We start from the raw sequence: 15,692 nt of genomic DNA on the forward strand, positions 1-15,692 counted from the left end.
CAGCCTTTAAAAGCTTATTGAACATGGTACTACCCCGGGCTGGAGCGATAGCACAGTGGTAGGGCGTTTGCCTTACAAGCGGCCAACATGGCCGACCCGAGTTCAATTCCTCCGCCCCTCTCGGAGAGCCCGGCAAGCTACCGAGGGTATCTCGCCTGCACGGCAAAGCCTGGCAAGCGCCCCGTAACGTATTCGATATGTCAAACACAGTAACAACAAGTTTCATGATGGAGACGTTACTGGGCCCGCTCGAGCAACTTGATGAACAACGGGAGAACCATGACCGTGACCGTGATCATGGTACAGTGCCAGGAAAACAGATTCACAAGTTTGATTTTGGGTTTTGGAAACACACCAGACTGTGCTCAAGGATCAAACCTGGGTCTTCACGTGCAAGTTCAGTGCCTTCACCCCTGTATTATCCTGCAAATTTTTGCTTGTTTTGGGCTGCACCCGCAGAGCTCAGGGGTTACTCCTGGCTCAGTTTAGGAACCGTGCATGATGGCGATAGGGATTATATGGGCTGCCAGGAATTGGACCCACGTTGGTCTCATGCAAGCTAAACGTCCTATCCACTGTTCTATCTCTTCAGCCCCCAGCCCCTCTGCAAGTTTCTATTGAGCACGTTCTAACATGGTTGCTTAGAAGAAAAGGTTTTAGTAGAATGGAAGTTGATGGATTGCTTTGCTCTGCAACTCTGAGGCAGATTAGCCAAATTCTATGAAGGCTACCCAATTTGGAGATTACAAATGAGGTTTTTTTTTTTTTTTAATGGTTCAGAGCAGTTAGGGCGTTTGCCTTGCATGCGACTGACCCTGATATCCTATATCATCCCACGAGCCCCGCCAGGAGTGATTCCTGAATGCATGAGCCAGGAGTAACCCCTGAGCATCGCCGGGTGTGACCCAAAAAGCAAAACAAACAAGCAAAATTCCTGCTATACTCTTTATGGTTGCATTGTTAGATGGTCCTCATATGGTCCAATTCAAGAAGCTAGGACATGGGGCCAGAGTAATAATACAGTGGGTAAGGCTCTTGCCTGGAATGTGACTGACCCGGGTTCAACCCCTCAAACCCCAAGCCCATCCGGAGGAGTGGCTCTTGAAAGCAGAGTCAGGAGTAAGCTCTGAGCACTGCCAGATGAGAACAAAAAAAAAATCCCCAAACAGCTACTTCAGACCTGGGGAGGCAGTACAAGGCAGCACTTGTCTCACATGTGGCCAACTTAGGTTGTTTTTTGTTGCTTTTTGGGTCACACCCGGCAATGCACAGGGGTGACTCCTGGCTCTGCACTCAGGAATTACTCCTAGCAGTGCTTGGGAGACTATATGGGATGCTGGGGATTGAATCCGGGTCAGCCGCAGGCAGGGCAAACGCCCTCCCCGCTGTGCTATCCCTCCAGCCCCTGACTTAGGTTCGATCCCCGGCACTGCATGTTTGATGATGTTTGGTCCCGAGCATCCGCCCCTCAACCACCCCCAGAAAAGGCACTCCCCAGAGAGGCAGACTTCTGGGAACACACACCCGCGCGCCACAAATGGAACAGCCTGGATTTGGTCCAAAGCAGCTTTTCTATTTTGCTTCATTGAGTTGCAACAAAATCGGCACCTGGCAGAGTTGCAGTGACATGGACCGAGGGCAAAGAAAACGAACCTCCGGGATGTAGGCAGATCAGAACTAACCAAGACACAGAGCATAACATTCAGGAAGCGGGTACAAGCGTTGAGTCCTGCCGGGTTCTGTGGCGGGCGCGGTTGGAACAGAGACCCTGTGTCACCGCCAGGAACAGTGGCGCTGTCTTGCCACAGGTATATGCCTCTGTGGTCAGGGCAGGACCCGCTTGATAAGGCGACTGGTTGAACCACTTGGAGGCAAATTCGCAAAGGTGGCACCTAGCCCTGTCGGCCTCTCTGGCTTTGCTCCGATTGGCCAGCCTGGGCTCACAGCACGGGACCGTTACGGATGCTGGAGGCTGACCGGATGGGGAGGGGATCACCCCAGAGGGAGCACTCCTGCCCGAGCTGCTACAAACCAGGCTCTCCAGGGCACGAGGCAAAGAGCTTCATTCCTTCAACCACCGATTTTCCATCTTTCATCTCCCTCTACCTCCCACGCGCCCCTTTTTGTCTTGACCAGCCTGTAGTCCCAACAGCGTTTCCTCTGGGTGTTGCCGTTAAGACACACCAACGCCCATAGGACCTTCAGACACACCCTGGCTACTCACACCACGTGACCTCCCCCCCCCCCCCCCCCCCCCCCGTCTTGCTCTCAGCATCTCCCGTGCCCGCCAGGCTGTGGGGAGCCCAGCCTTGGCCTTTTCTCCTTCCTGCTTCCGGCTGAGAACCGGGTGCTCGCATGTGGCCGATCCGGGTTCACTCCCTGCCCCCACCAGGCATGGCTCAAAAGCAAAACTACGAAACCCCCCAAACCCCCAACACCTCTGGGTATGTTTAACCCTCCACTACTGCTCTAAATGGTCCTGTCACATGATTCAAGTTCTCGAAACTGCCTCACGGCCTTGAGTCTCCCGCCTAATTCAGCATTTCCCAGCTCAGCCTCTTGGGTTGTTGTTTTTTTTTTCTTTTTGGGTCACACCCGGCAATGCTCAGTGGTTACCCCTAGCTCTGCACTCAGGAATTACTCCCGGTGATGCTCAGGGGGGGTAGGGGGGGACCATATGGGATGCTGGGAATCGAACCTGGGTCAGCCGCATGCAAGGCCAACGTCCTCCCCGCTGTGCTATCTCTCCAGCCCCTTGGTCTGTTGTTTTTAAGGCGGAATGGCAGGCAGGAAGTGAGGGGCCCTTTCTTTCTGGGGAGCAGACTAGGAGAGGACTCCCTTCTCGGGAGCACACCAAACACTCCGGTTTAGTCCCGTTCTTCGGTTGTGCTGGAGGCTTGCCTGTCTGCACACTCCGGTGTCACTGGACAGTGCGCAGAGAACTGGGGCAGATGGACTCAGGTAGACAGCAGGCCAGTGCCTTGTACCATATCTCCAGCTCTAGCTCCTGAAGAGTTATATATTTTTTTTTTTGTATTGGGGCCACACTTGGCTGTGCTCAGGGCTTACTCCTGGCAGAGTTTGAGCGACCATAAGTGGTGCCAGGGATCAAACCCAGGTCAACTGCATGCAAGCAAAACACCCTACCCACTGAACTATCTCTTTGGGCCCTGAAGATTTCCCACCTCACCCCCAGTGGATGGCGAGTACCAGCTGCTCTGGCAGAGCCTCTGGCCTCATGCTTGCTCTTGGCCAGAGGCCAGAGTTTCAGCGCAAGGATCCTTCGGGGGTGAATATTCCAGATGCCCCGGCACAAACCTTGGCCTGGATGCTTCCCCAGGAGCCCAAGGCACCAGGATACCAGCACGGGCACCTCCTTTCTGATCTTACTCCACAAGGGCCCACAGGACAGGTGCACTTGCAGACCTGGGTGTGTGTGTGTGTTTGTGTGTGTGTTGGGGGGCGGGGGGAAATTTTACAGAGGAATCTCCTGGTTTTTGGGCTCAGTGGTTGTTCCCAGTCCTCAGCCCATCCTGTTCCTGATGCCCAACTCCTCTAGAAAGAAAGAAAGAAAACTAGAAAGAAAACCCTAGAAACTCCCTTCCCGGCCCACCCCCTGCGCGGGGCTGCCGGGTGTCCGGTTGGGGGGGGGGGGATCTGTGCCTCCCACACACACCCCCGTGTACCCCCCGGGAACGGTGCTGGTGGTCTTTGAAACACCCCTAGGCCGCGTCCCGCGCTCGTCCAGGTGGGGCCACTGTGTCACTGGTGGAGATAGGCATCTAGCCACAGCTGCCCGGACTCCCTCAGAGAGCTGCAGGGTGAGACAGGAACAGTTGCTGGGGTGGGGGGTGGGGCTGAGCCCACAAACCCAAGCACAGCCCCCAGCCCCCAGTGGAGCAGTGAGGCCCCACCCATCCACACACCCCTGTGGCCGGTCGGCTAAGCCGGTCACCCTTCACCGTTGACAGCACGGACAGGCTCCCCCACCCCCCACCCCGTGCGTGTCCCCTGCGCCCCCTCCAGGCTCGGGAACTCACTGGACGATGTCGCCAAAGGCCACGAGCAGGGGCTTCGAGGTGTACTTGACGCCATGCTTGGCGCACAGGGACTGGATCAGCGGCGCCACCTTGTAGTAATTGTGTCGGGGCATGGTGGGGAACAGGCTTCCGGGGAACAGGGGACAGTCAGTGACCATCCCCCCCCCCCCCAGCAGGACCCTCCCCCCCCCCGCCACAGGACCCCCAATCTCCCGACTCACTGGTGCTCAATCTGGAAGTTGAGGTGTCCGCTGAACCAGTCGTTGAAGGCGGATTTGTGGACATTGCATGTGGCCTGGACCTGGGGGCACGGGGGTGCGGGAGGGGGGGGGAGGGCGACCAGGTGAGGTGGGGGAGAACAGGGTGTGGGAGCTGCCCCTCCCACCCCCACCGCGGGGCCTCACCTGCAGGGACACCCAGTCCTTGTTCTGGTCGTGGTCAATGTGCATTGGGATGTGGTTCATCTGTGTCACCCACACGAACCAGTTGCTCTCCAGGACCCTGGGGGAAGAGAACGCCAGGTCAGGTGGGAGTTATTTTTTTTCCTTTTAGCTTTTTTTGGGTGACACCTGGCAATGCACAGGGGTTACTCCTGGCTCTGCACTCAGGAATTACCCCTGGTGGTGCTCAGGCGACCATATAGCGGGATGCTGGGAATCGAACCCGGGTCGGCCGTGTGCAAGGCAAACGCCCTACCCGCTGTGCTATTGCTCCAGCCCCCAGTTCTTTTTTTTTTTTTTTGCTTTTTGGGGCACACCCCCCGGTGATGCTCAGGGGTTACTCCTGGCTCTACACTCAGGAATTACTCCTGGAGGTGCTCCTCGGAAGACCCTATGGGATGCCGGGGATCGAAAACCCGGGTGGTCCGCCGTGTGAAGGCAAATGGCCTACTGGCTGTGTCCAGAGTTCTTAAGGGCCTCCCGAGGAATGGGCCTGATCTCACGCCCACCTGCCAAGCCGGCACTGAGCTCCCCATCCCCGCAGGTCTCTGCCCACATCCCTACCCCCCCACCCCCACCCCATGCTGCCATCGACTCCTACCTGACCAGGAAGAAGAGGCCCAGGAAGCGGGAGAAGCCCAGCAGTGGCACATAGGTGAGGAAAACTCGGACATAGAAGGTGAGCATCCAGGCCAAGTCCTGTGGGGAATGTGGGGGGTCAGGGAGCCCCTCCCTCCCTCCCCCACGATGCTCCTTTTGTGCAGGGGCATAGCCACCCCCCCCCCCAACACACACGCCCTGCATAAACCTCCCCAGACCTAGGTCAGGTACCCACGTCACTGCCAGCGGCTCCTCCCTGCCGAGTCCCAGTTTCTTTTTTTTTTTCCCCTTTTGGGTCACACCTGGCTCTGCACTCAGGAACTATGCCTGGCGGTGCTCAGGGGACCATATGGGATGCTGGGAATCGAACCCGGGTCGGCCGCGTGCAAGGCAAATGCCCTACCAACTGTGCTATCGCTCTGGCCCAGAGTCCCACAGTTTCGAGGGTCACACTCCCCCTCCCATGCTCAATGCACCCCAGTCCTCACTCCCCCCCCCCGCCCCTACCTCTCTTCACGGCAGTGGCTGAGGCCCCCCCTGTGCCCAGCTCCTCCCAACCCCTCCAGTCCTCAGCCAGCCCTTTATCATGCAGCCAGATGAGGGTTCCAGGCCAAGGCTCAGGCTGGCTAGAGCCCAGGTCACATGCGGGCACTGCAGCCTCCCCTGCCCAGTCCCCAGGGTTCTGTCCAGAGGCCAGCTAGGAAATGGCCTTTACAAAGCTTTTCTGGTGCCTCTCCCTGATGACACGCAGTCAGCCCCCTCCAGAGGCCCCGAAACTTCCACTCTGAGTTCCTCTCCGGTCCCAACCGCATCCCGGGATGAGAAGTTTCCCGAGGGGCTGGAGCAAGAGTACAGCGGGTAGGTTGTTTGCCTTGCACGCAGCTGATCCAGGTTCAATCCCCGGCATCCCACATGGTCCCTCGAGCACCGCCAAGAGTGATTCCCGAGTGCATGAGCCAGGAGTAACTCCTGTATATCGCTGGGTGTGACCCAAAAAGGAAAAAAAAAAAATAGCAAAAAAAAAGTTTCCTGATGTTTCCTGATTGTGGGCCACGCCGCCCTGAGCCGCAGGACACAAACGGCTTTACAGAGACGGGCGGAAGGAGGGTCTGGACCTGGCTCTGTGACTGCTCTGATGTGGCAGCGGCAGCCTCGGCACCATCCCCCCGCACCCCAGTCTGGGGGACAGTGCCTGCCGTGAGCACCGGGCCAGGGGCACTCACCACCCACTTCTTCCGCTGCACGGCGAAGTAGAAGACGTACCACTGGAAGTAGAAGGGCAACAAGGCAGGGGGCCCAACTGTGGATGGAGACGGGAGACGTGAGGGGCGCCGAAGGCTGCCGGGCGCCGGGGGAGAGCGTCCAGCAGGGGTAAGACCTCCCAGGGGGTGGAGACCACACGGCTTTCCCTGACCCAGCCGGGCTGTCCCCCGCCTCTGCCTGTCCTGGCTGTCACCTGCCCCGACACTGAGAATAAAACACTGTAAGATACTGTGAGATGCTGTGTGTGTATGACCGTAAAACAGAAAGAGAGAGAGAGAGAGAGTGTGCACATGTGCACACGTGGGAAAGACACTGTGTCTAAGATGAGTGTGTGTGTGGGGGGGACACTGAGTAAAGCAATGTATCTGTGTATGTGTGCACGCATGCATGGGCACGTGCGTGCTTCTGTGGTATGGTTTGTGCGTTCACACGCAGGGAAGACACTAAGTCAAAGATGTGTGTATGTGTGTGTTTAAGATGCTCAGTAAGACAATGTGCTTGTGTGTGTATGGGAGTATGGTGTGTGTGTGCGCACACGGGCACGTGTGTGTGTTTGTGTGGTGTGTCTGTGTGTACACATGCAGGGAAGACACTGTATGTGTAAGGTGTGTGTGTGTGTGCGCGCGTGTGTGTGTTTAAGATGCTGAGTAAGGCAATGTGCTTGTGAATGTATGGGAGTGTGTGTGTGTGTGTGTGGTGTGTGTGTGGGGGGTGTTTGTGTGTTCATGCGCAGGGAACACACTGTATGTCTAAGATGTGTGCGTGTATGTGGGGGGTGTTTGTGTGTTCATGCGCAGGGAAGACACTGTATGTCTAAGATGTGTGTGTGTGTGTGTGTGTGTGTGTGTGTGTGTGTGTGTGTGGCTCCGTTGACCCCTAAGGGCCCCAGACGCTCACTCCTTCGACGGGGCCAATGTCACTCCAGCTCTCCCGGGGACAGGCTACGGGAGCAGAGGGGTTAAACGAGGGCATGGAAGCAGACCCCGTTTCCTTTGCTTTAGACCCCTCTCTGCTGCACAGGGCGGATGCCTTTGCCCCGCCTGCATCAAAGCCCACCCCCCCAGCTGTGTCACCATGCCGCATTCTCGGGAGCTCTCAGATGTGGGGGCCTGCTGCTCCTCCCCACTCCCAGCCCCAGGGCTGGGCCTCCCCTGTCCCTCACGCCGAGTCCCACGGGGTGACCTTGACCCAGATCTTGCTTTGAAGAGGCTGGGAGTGAGGTCTGAGGTCTAATCAGACGGAGCCCAGCTGAGCACTGGCTCTCAGGAGAAACGGGGAGTGGGGGAGAGGGACACAGTGGGATAGGGGTGGCGATGTGGTGTGGGGGGACAGCTTCCTGCCCCCACCCGCAGTGGCCTTGGCCCAAAGTGCTCAGGAGTTGGGTGAGCCCTGTCCCCCGCCTTCCCCGCCCCCTGCCTCCCCGACTCACTCAGGAAGAAGTATTTGTGCTGGTGGTTGTACGGCATGTATTTCTTCTTCTGTTTCCCAAGCTGTGAAGACAAGCGCACAGAGTCAGGGTCAGCACCAACACCAGCACCCGGGGCCCAGCCCCCTGGGGGTGGGGGTGGGGCACGTGATCAGCTTCCTGGGGCCACCGGAAGGCCAGCCTGACTCCCTCGCACCCCCCCTTACCCACTCCTCCGCCTTCTCCCCTGCTGGTGCTTTAGTCCTCTCCAGAGACATCACCCGCACCCCTACACAGGCTCGCACCCCCGCCCGTGACGCCTGGCTCCTGGTCCTGCCCCCTTAAATCCTTCGGGCTCCATCCAAGGTTTTGACAGAAGCCTTAGAGAACCGCTTGAAAGCCTGATTTGGAGGATACTCAGGGGGAGGCCGGGGAGGGAGGGGGGCACTGAAGACCCTGCTGCCCTTTGGTGGCCTTTTCTGTCTTGGTCCCAGTTAGATCTGGCCACCGGGGCCGGCCCGGGGTAGCCTCTCCAGTGAGCCCCTCCCGCGCCTGGCGCTTCTGCTAATTGAAGCCCCGATCCCCTTTCCCGCTCTGGGCGCTGGTCTAGGCGACAAGTATTATAGTTGGGACTTGGGGGCCAGCCCCAGTGACTGTCCAGTGGCCACTCCTGGCTCTGCGCTCAGAGTCTGAGGGTCCAAGGGGGTCAGCCACAGGTGGAGTAAGAGTCCGGCCTCCTTACTGCATGGAAAAGTATCATGCCAAGTGAAATGAGTCAGAAAGAGAGGGACAGACATAGAAAGATGTCATCTGAGCATTCATCTGGGGAACATAAAGTAACAAAATAGGAGATTAACACCCAAGAATAGCCGAGATAAGTACCAGGAGGTCCACTCCATGGCTTGGAGGCCCGCCGCATATGTTAGGGGAAAAGGCAGCTCAGATAGAGAAGGGAGCACCAAGTAAAGGGTGTTGGGAGGATCCTCCCAGGATGTTAGATGCATGCAGAAAGTAGATTATAGACCGAACATGATTGCCACTCAATGCCTCTTTTGCAAACCACAGCACCCAAAAGGAGAGAGAGAACAAAAGGGAATGCCCTGCCACAGAGGCGGGATGGGATGTGGGGGATAGGGGGGTGGGAGTGATACTGGGATCATTGGGGGTGGAGAATGGCCACTGGTGGAGGGATGGGTACTCGATCATTGTATAACTGAAACCCAAGCACAAAAATGTGTAAGTCTACAACTGTACCTCATGGTGTTTCACTAATAAAAATTTAAGAAAAAAGAAAGAAGGGCTGGAGCAATAGCACAGCGGGTAGGGCATTTGCCTTGCATGCGGCCGACCCGGGCTCGATTCCCAGCATCCCATATGGTCCCTGGAGCACCGCCAGGAGTGATTCCTGAGTGCATGAGCCAGGAGTAACCCCTGAGCATCGCCGGATGTGACCTAAAACGCAAAAAAAAAAAAAAAAAGAAAGAAAAAAAGAAAGAGTCCGGCCTCCTGAGCCCTCTCTCCATCCAGCCCGACACGTCTCCATGAAGCCCCGATACCAGGCCAGGAGACATGTGGGTGCTGAGGATGCAGCCCGTGGTTGGCAGCACAGAACTCGGACCCTCGGAGAGACTGCGGCGGAAGGGGTTTTCGAGAAAGTCGTGGATGAATGAAGCTTGTCTCATGGATAGAAGGGGGAGGGGTGCAGGGGTGGGCGTTGGGGGTGGGGTCAGAGGTAGTGTCCCCGAGCCAAGAGGTGGACATGAAATCAGCCTCGTGTGAGTTCTGGGAGGACACGCAGAGGGACCTGGGGTGTGCTCCAGGGAGGCCTGTGAGATAGGGGTACAGCGGGTAGGGTGCTTGCCCTACACATGGACAACAGGGGTTCGATCCTCAAGACCCCTTCTGATTACCCCGCCAGCAGTGATCCTGAACGCAGAGCCAGGAACATACACCCTGAGCAATGCCAGGTGTGGGACCCCCACCCACCAAAATGAAACCCAAAATCCGCTCTGAAAGGGGCAGCCCTAGCATCAGGAGGGGAGGGCAGGGGCCGGAGGGGAAGGGGGCGGGGCTTCCAGTAGGTGCGGGACCACCTGCTGGGTACCCTGCCAGGGATTCTGAGGGGGCTTCTGAGGGGACACCGGGGCCCTGCTAAGCGCTGGCAAAGCCAGGAAACTGGATTTTGGGGTGTGTCAGGGGACAGTAGCAGGAGCCTTGCCGAGTGGAAGTTGGGGGAGAAGTCCTGGGAGAGGAGAGTCTGGTCTGGGGCAACGTCCGGTCAAAGCTTCCCGCACCCCAACCCGTATGCAGTGGTGGGGAAGGGCCCCCCCACCACACTGCCTCCCTCGACTGACAGCCAGGGTCGTGAGCTGCCCCGTACCTGGTGTCCGGAGCCTCACAAACCATGGTGTCCCGGAACCCCATGCCCTCCGGGATATTGGGGAGATGCTGAGGCGCATGCGCGGGCGGCCAGGTGGGGCCCCGCCAACCTGAATCAAAGTCGGCTCCTCCCCAAACCCCCTGCCCGGCATTTCATGACCCAGGCCGGCTGGCTGCAGATACCCAGCCTCCCCAAAGGGCCGAAACCGGCCAGAGTGGCCACAGCTCTTGCTCTGCCTCTCAGACAGAGGCCAGTGGGGCAGGAGGGTCTGTCACGGAATGACACTATGGGATACTGGGGATCGAACCTGGGTCGGCCTCGTGCAGGGTGAGAGCCCTGCTCTCTGTACTATCACTCAGGTCCCAGTTTTTGACCCTAGACGCTGAGTTCCAGTGGCCTCCTCAACCCTCTGCCCAATAAGTAACTGCTCGAAAGTGGCTGGTGGGGACAGGGGCAGGTCCCTGGCCTTGCATGTGCCACCCACACAGGTCATGCTTAGGGAGTGGGGGTTGGGGCCACCCAGGAGGGTACTGAAGGCTTGGCAGAGTCGTCCTCATAGGCAGGAAGGAGAGGAGACTTGGGGCCATCAGGGAACTGCTGGCAGGGCACCCCAGGTGAGGGGAACGGGCAGAATTCTGTCCCCTGGGGCCTCTTGGACAAAGGGTTCCAGCATTCTTTATTTTTCTCTTTTCTTTTCCTTTTTTTTTGGGGGGGGTCACACCTGGCAATGCACAGGGGTTACTCCTGGCTTTACACTTAAGAATCACTCCTGGCGGGGTTCAAGAGACCATATGGGATGCTGGGAATTGAACCCGAGTCGGCCGCGTGCAAGGCAAATGCCCTACCCGCTTTACTATCGTTCCAGCCCCCTCCAGCATTCCTTTGAAATACACGGCTGCCTCACACCCAGCAACTAGGAGGTCACGTGTGGTCGGGCCAAACAGGAAGTGTTGGAATATTCTGGGCCCTGAGCATCTAAGAGCGAACATGCCCGCCCTGATAGAGAAGACCGACACTGCGAGGCGGGGCTTCAAGCTCTAGAGAGGGGGGTGTGACTGACACAGGGTTGTCGTGTCCATAAGCACCCCCAAGGATAGCCCATGCAGGGGCTGGAGCAATAGCACAGAGGGTAGGGTGTTTGCCTTGCACGTGGTCGACCAGGGTTCAATCCCCAGCAACCCATATGGTCCCCCAGCACCATCAGGAGTCATTCCTGAGTGCAGAGCCAGGAGTGACCCCTGTGCATCGCTGGATGTGACCCCAAAAGCAAAGATGACCCGTGCAGGGGGTCTCCTGCCATTCCTTTGCAGGCACCAGTTGCGGGTGGTGGGGGGGTGTTAGTCTGTGCGACACGATGGTGAGCCTCGAAGTCCGCCTTCTGCACTTCCAACGTGCCCACCCGCATGTCCTACCCACGCCGCCAGCATCCGTGAGTGGTCCCCCCCTCCCCCTCACACACACACCGCAGCTGACGGGGTTCCGCTGGCCTCTCACCTCCACAGATAGGACCTTCCCCAAGGCGAAGAACAAAGGGTGCATGTTGACATCCGGGTCTTTGCGGAAGCAGTTGGGCTTGGCGTGGTGCTGGAAATGCAAGTGATTCCACCAGCTGGCCGGCGCCCCCTAGGACACGGCAGGGACGTGGGCGTTGAGAGTCGAATGTGGTGTCCCAGACCCCCCCCCACAAAAAAAAAAAAAACAATCCCCCGCCCCGCGCCCGTCCTCAATCCCACGGACCTTCAGGTGGCCCATGATGAAGTGTTGCACCAAGTGGTTCCATGCAGGCGTGGGGAAGACGGACAAGTGGCCGAAATCATGCTGCAGCCAGCCGGCCTGGGCCTGGGGGCAGAAGGCAGCGCTGCCGCTTCTCGCCGGCACCCACGGGGGCGGGTGGGGGTGGGGCGCGCGGGTGCGAGTGTGTACGTGGGGGGAGCTGGGGCAGATGGCTGTTCCCTCCCCTCCCTCCCCACTCCTCCACATCCCAGAGCACAGGCGGGAGGCCAAGGCTGGGCAGTAGGGCTCCTGAGGGCAAGGCAGGGGCGTCCCCCGTGTCACTGTTTGGGCCCGGTGGCGGCCGCCGTCTGCTGGGTTCCGGGCTGACACGTGAACCCACCTGAGCCCCCCGCGCAGGAAGCAGGGGCACCCTAGCAGGAGCGGCCGTGAGGAAGCGCAGACTCCGTGTGATTCAGGCCCCGGGTTCGCTCGGGGGCCGGTTCCCTCACCTGCACCGCGCTCAGGAGCACTGCGCAGAGCACGAAGGGCACGAGGGACGTGCCGAAGAGCCACAGCGTGAGCCAGGCCGCCACGTCCAGCAGCAGGATGTGCAGCAGATGCAGCAGGAAGAAGACGGGGTCCGCCTTCAGGAGCCCCATCCGCTCCACGTTGGCCCGCAGCTCCCGAAACTCCTCCACCAGGGCTTTCTGGGAGGGGCAGGGAACAGACGGGGGAGGGCAGGCCTGTCATTCTGTCCAGTTGCACCCAACTACCCCCCCCCCTCGCCAGCATGGCTGGGGGGAGGCCACCGGGAAAGGTGAGGTCCCTCCCACCCCCGCCCCCAGCAAGGGCGGCTGCAGCGGGTGCATCTCAGTCTCTGTGCGGGCAGGTCACCTCTCCGAGCCTCGACGTGGGGACTGCCTGTCCACCGAGCAGGCGCGCGGACGGCTCGGTGCTGGGTGGTGGAAGTCGAGGGGCTCTAAGCTCAGCTCCCTTAGGATCTCCAGACGGGAGGCTCCTGGGGGTCCGTCTGGGCCTCCCTCCCACTCCATGGGGGTCTTACATTCTTTTTTTTTCCTTTTTGGGTCACACCCGGCGATGCACAGGGGTTACTGCTGGCTTTGCGCTCAGGAGTTACTCCTGGCAGTGCTTGGGGGACCCTCTGGGATGCTGGGAATCGAACCCGGGTCGGCCGCGTGCAAGGCAAACGCCCTACCAGCTGAGCTATTGCTCCAGCCCCCTGAATTTTTTTTTTTTTTTGCTTTTTGGGTCACACCCGGTGATGCACAGGGGTTACTCCTGGGTCTGCACTCAGGAGTTACTCCTGGCGGTGCTCATGGGACCATATGGGATGCTGGGAATCGAACCCGGGTCGGCCGCGTGCAAGGCAAACGCTCTCCCCGCTGTGCTATTGTGCTCCAGCCCCGGGTCTTACATTCTTGCTGGGCTCAAAGGTGGGTTGATCCGGGGCCAGCTCCCCGATCAGGAGGGCATTCATGTACTTCCGCACCAGGCCTTGGTTGATGTGGAAGGCTGCAAAAGGTTCCTGTGGGGTGAGGAGGACAAGGTGGGCGTCAGGCAGGCTGGCAGAGGGGTGCTAGCGGGCTCCCGAGGGGCAGATGAGTGTGCTGGCTTCACAGACACCCCGTGCTCTAGCCGGCTGCCTTTCTGGGGTGTCCCGGCACTTCCGGAGATGCCCAAGCCCCAGTTCAGCCAGCATCTGTGTTCTGCTATGAGGCGCCCGTGAGGCGGAACAGAACGATGGATCAGTTCTGCACCACAGGACTTAAGGTGGAGCAGAGAAGCGGCCAGAGGACTGGGTGGGATACAGAGTCTTCTGGGAATTTCTCCGTGGCCCTTTAATATTGGGGAGTGGGGGGTAGGACCACACCCGGAGATGCTCAGGGCTCTCTGCACTCAGAAATTACACCTAGCAGTGCTCGAGATCCAACCCAGGTCAGTCACGTGCAAGGCACGTACTATATATCACTAATGTACTATATATCACTCGGACCCCGGCCCTTTCGCGTGCAAAGCAAGCACCGTGCCCGCTGTGGGTCCTTTAAGCAAACCCCTCTTTCCCCATAAACCGCAGGCAGGGCGACAAGAGTCCAGTGTGTGAACAGGGCAAGTTTGCACGCCTGGCGCGGATCCGGGAACTTCCAGGTTTCCCGGGAAACTCGTCCTTCCCCGCCCCCCCCCCCAGCCCCGGGGTGGCGCCTCTGGATTAGGGGAGGTGGGGCCCATCCTTCTTCCGTTCCTAGGTCGGGCCCCAGGCCCGGCACAACGGCGGGAGCCGCCGGGGCGGAGCCGGCAGCCGGTGGCACCACGCGTCCCAGACCAATCGCCGGCCCCCGCCCCGGCCATCCCGGCCCCCAAGGGCGCGCAGCGGGAAGCCCGGGGGGCTGCGGCGGCTCCGTGTGCGCAGGCGCCGGGCCACGCCTCGCCGCGGTCCCACTCTGCCGGGGGACTCCCGAGGCGCGTGCAGCCTCGGGCCGCGGCCCCACCCCCGCCCCGGGCCCCCGGCGGATGAAGCGGGTGCGCGATTGCCCGCCTGGGGGCGTCTAAACTCGGTGGCGACGGGCCGGAAGCCTGGTGGCCCCAGGCACACTTTGGGAGAGCCGAGGGTGGGGACACCGGATGGTTACACCGCGGGCCCCTAATGGGACTGGAGAGGGTCCAGAGGGGCTGCGCGCGGACGCTCTGACCTCTGGGTGCCAAGACCCTAGAAGTAGCTGGGCCGAGGCCGGAGACCCTCACTTGCAGCTCGCCGCCTTCCACCCCCCCATGTGCCCCAAAGCCCATAACCCATAACCCGTGCCATCACCCGGGGCAGGGAGTCCCCGGAGCGGCGCGCGCAGGTGGCGTCCCGCCTCGGCCTAGTTGGTCCCCGAGGGAGACTTCTACCGCGGCCAATACGGAACCCGCTGCGCGCCCTTCCCCGCCAGCAGCGCGCGGGCCAGCCCGGGACTGTCCCCTTCCTTCCCGGTCAGCTCCGGGGCCTGTCCCCGCCAGAGACCGCCGAGCTGGGCCGGGCGCCGCGGCCCTTTGTTCGAGCGTGCACGCTGCAGGCCTGCACCCCACCCCCGGTTCCCGGGGCTCCGTTGGCACGCCCCGCGTCTCTCCTGGCCCGGGCACATCAGGCAACAGGTCTGCTCGGGTCACCCCCCCAACCTCGGTGCCCGAGGTGCCGGGCGGGCCGCGGTCCCGTGGCCCCCCGGTCCCCGATCGGGCAGCGCGCGCTCACCGAAGCGTCCTGGCCCGCGTAGTGGCTGATGACCCGGGAGCCCCCCGGGTGGCGGCGGACGAACTCGCTGATGTCGTACACTTTGCGATCGATCACCAGCCATCGCTCCTTCTCGCGCCCGGAGCGCTGTGCCACCTCGTCCCAGGTGAAGTAGCGCGGGCCGGGCCCCTGGACCGGGGATCCGGGAGCCATCGGGGGGCCGGGGGGGAGGGGGGCCTCGGAGACGCCGGCTGGCGAGGGGCCGGCCAGGCGCAGCCAGGCGTGTGCACGCGCTCGGAGTCCCGCGGGGTGGCGCGCGCCGGGCTCGGACAGCGGATCCGCCGCGCGCGTCCGTCCGCCTTCGCCGCCTCCCTCGGGCGCGCCTGGTTTTTCAGCCGTCGGGGCGCGGACAGCCGGGCCGCCCAGCGCGCGCTGCCATTGGCCGAGCCGCGTGGCGCGACCCCACCCCTGCGCTCGACCCCACGCGCGCTCGGCGGACGCCCCTGTCCCACCCCTCCTCTCGCCTCCAGCTCGGGGAGGGATGCGGTGCTGGACCGGGCCGGGTGGACAGGCGGAGGGAGGGCTGACCCGGGGTTGCGTGGGGGCGCTGCTATCTCAGCATCTG

At 60.6% G+C, this 15,692-nt stretch overlaps 1 protein-coding gene across 1 annotated transcript; it reads right to left on the reverse strand.

Moving 5' to 3' along the window:
- Positions 1 to 936: 936 nt before the first annotated feature.
- Positions 937 to 15,427, reverse strand: FADS1 (fatty acid desaturase 1). Its single transcript, XM_056132064.1, has 12 exons — positions 15,089 to 15,427; positions 13,277 to 13,387; positions 12,351 to 12,548; positions 11,866 to 11,967; positions 11,623 to 11,751; positions 7,773 to 7,833; positions 6,304 to 6,380; positions 5,082 to 5,179; positions 4,445 to 4,541; positions 4,262 to 4,341; positions 4,041 to 4,166; positions 937 to 3,814 (listed from the first exon to the last, which is right to left on the reverse strand). The coding sequence occupies exons 1-12, from the start codon at positions 15,278 to 15,280 to the stop codon at positions 3,763 to 3,765; spliced, it is 1,323 nt and encodes a 440-aa protein (XP_055988039.1). The 5' UTR covers positions 15,281 to 15,427; the 3' UTR covers positions 937 to 3,762.
- Between the last annotated feature and the right edge of the window lie 265 nt (positions 15,428 to 15,692).

The sequence above is a fragment of the Sorex fumeus genome, unplaced genomic scaffold (assembly GCF_029834395.1).
Source record: "Sorex fumeus unplaced genomic scaffold, SorFum_2.1 ptg000093l, whole genome shotgun sequence".
In the NCBI taxonomy this organism is placed as follows: Eukaryota; Metazoa; Chordata; class Mammalia; order Eulipotyphla; family Soricidae; genus Sorex; species Sorex fumeus.

Bases quoted from the DNA above. Each gene is read 5' to 3' on its own strand.
- FADS1 (XM_056132064.1), bottom strand. From the start codon at position 15,280: ATGGCTCCCGGATCCCCGGTCCAGGGGCCCGGCCCGCGCTACTTCACC. The intron at 11,968-12,350 runs GTGAGGGAACCG...TTCTGCCCCCAG, and splicing joins TGCTCCTGAGCGCGGTGCAG to GCCCAGGCCGGCTGGCTGCA. The intron at 11,752-11,865 runs GTCCGTGGGATT...GCCGTGTCCTAG, and splicing joins TCATCATGGGCCACCTGAAG to GGGGCGCCGGCCAGCTGGTG.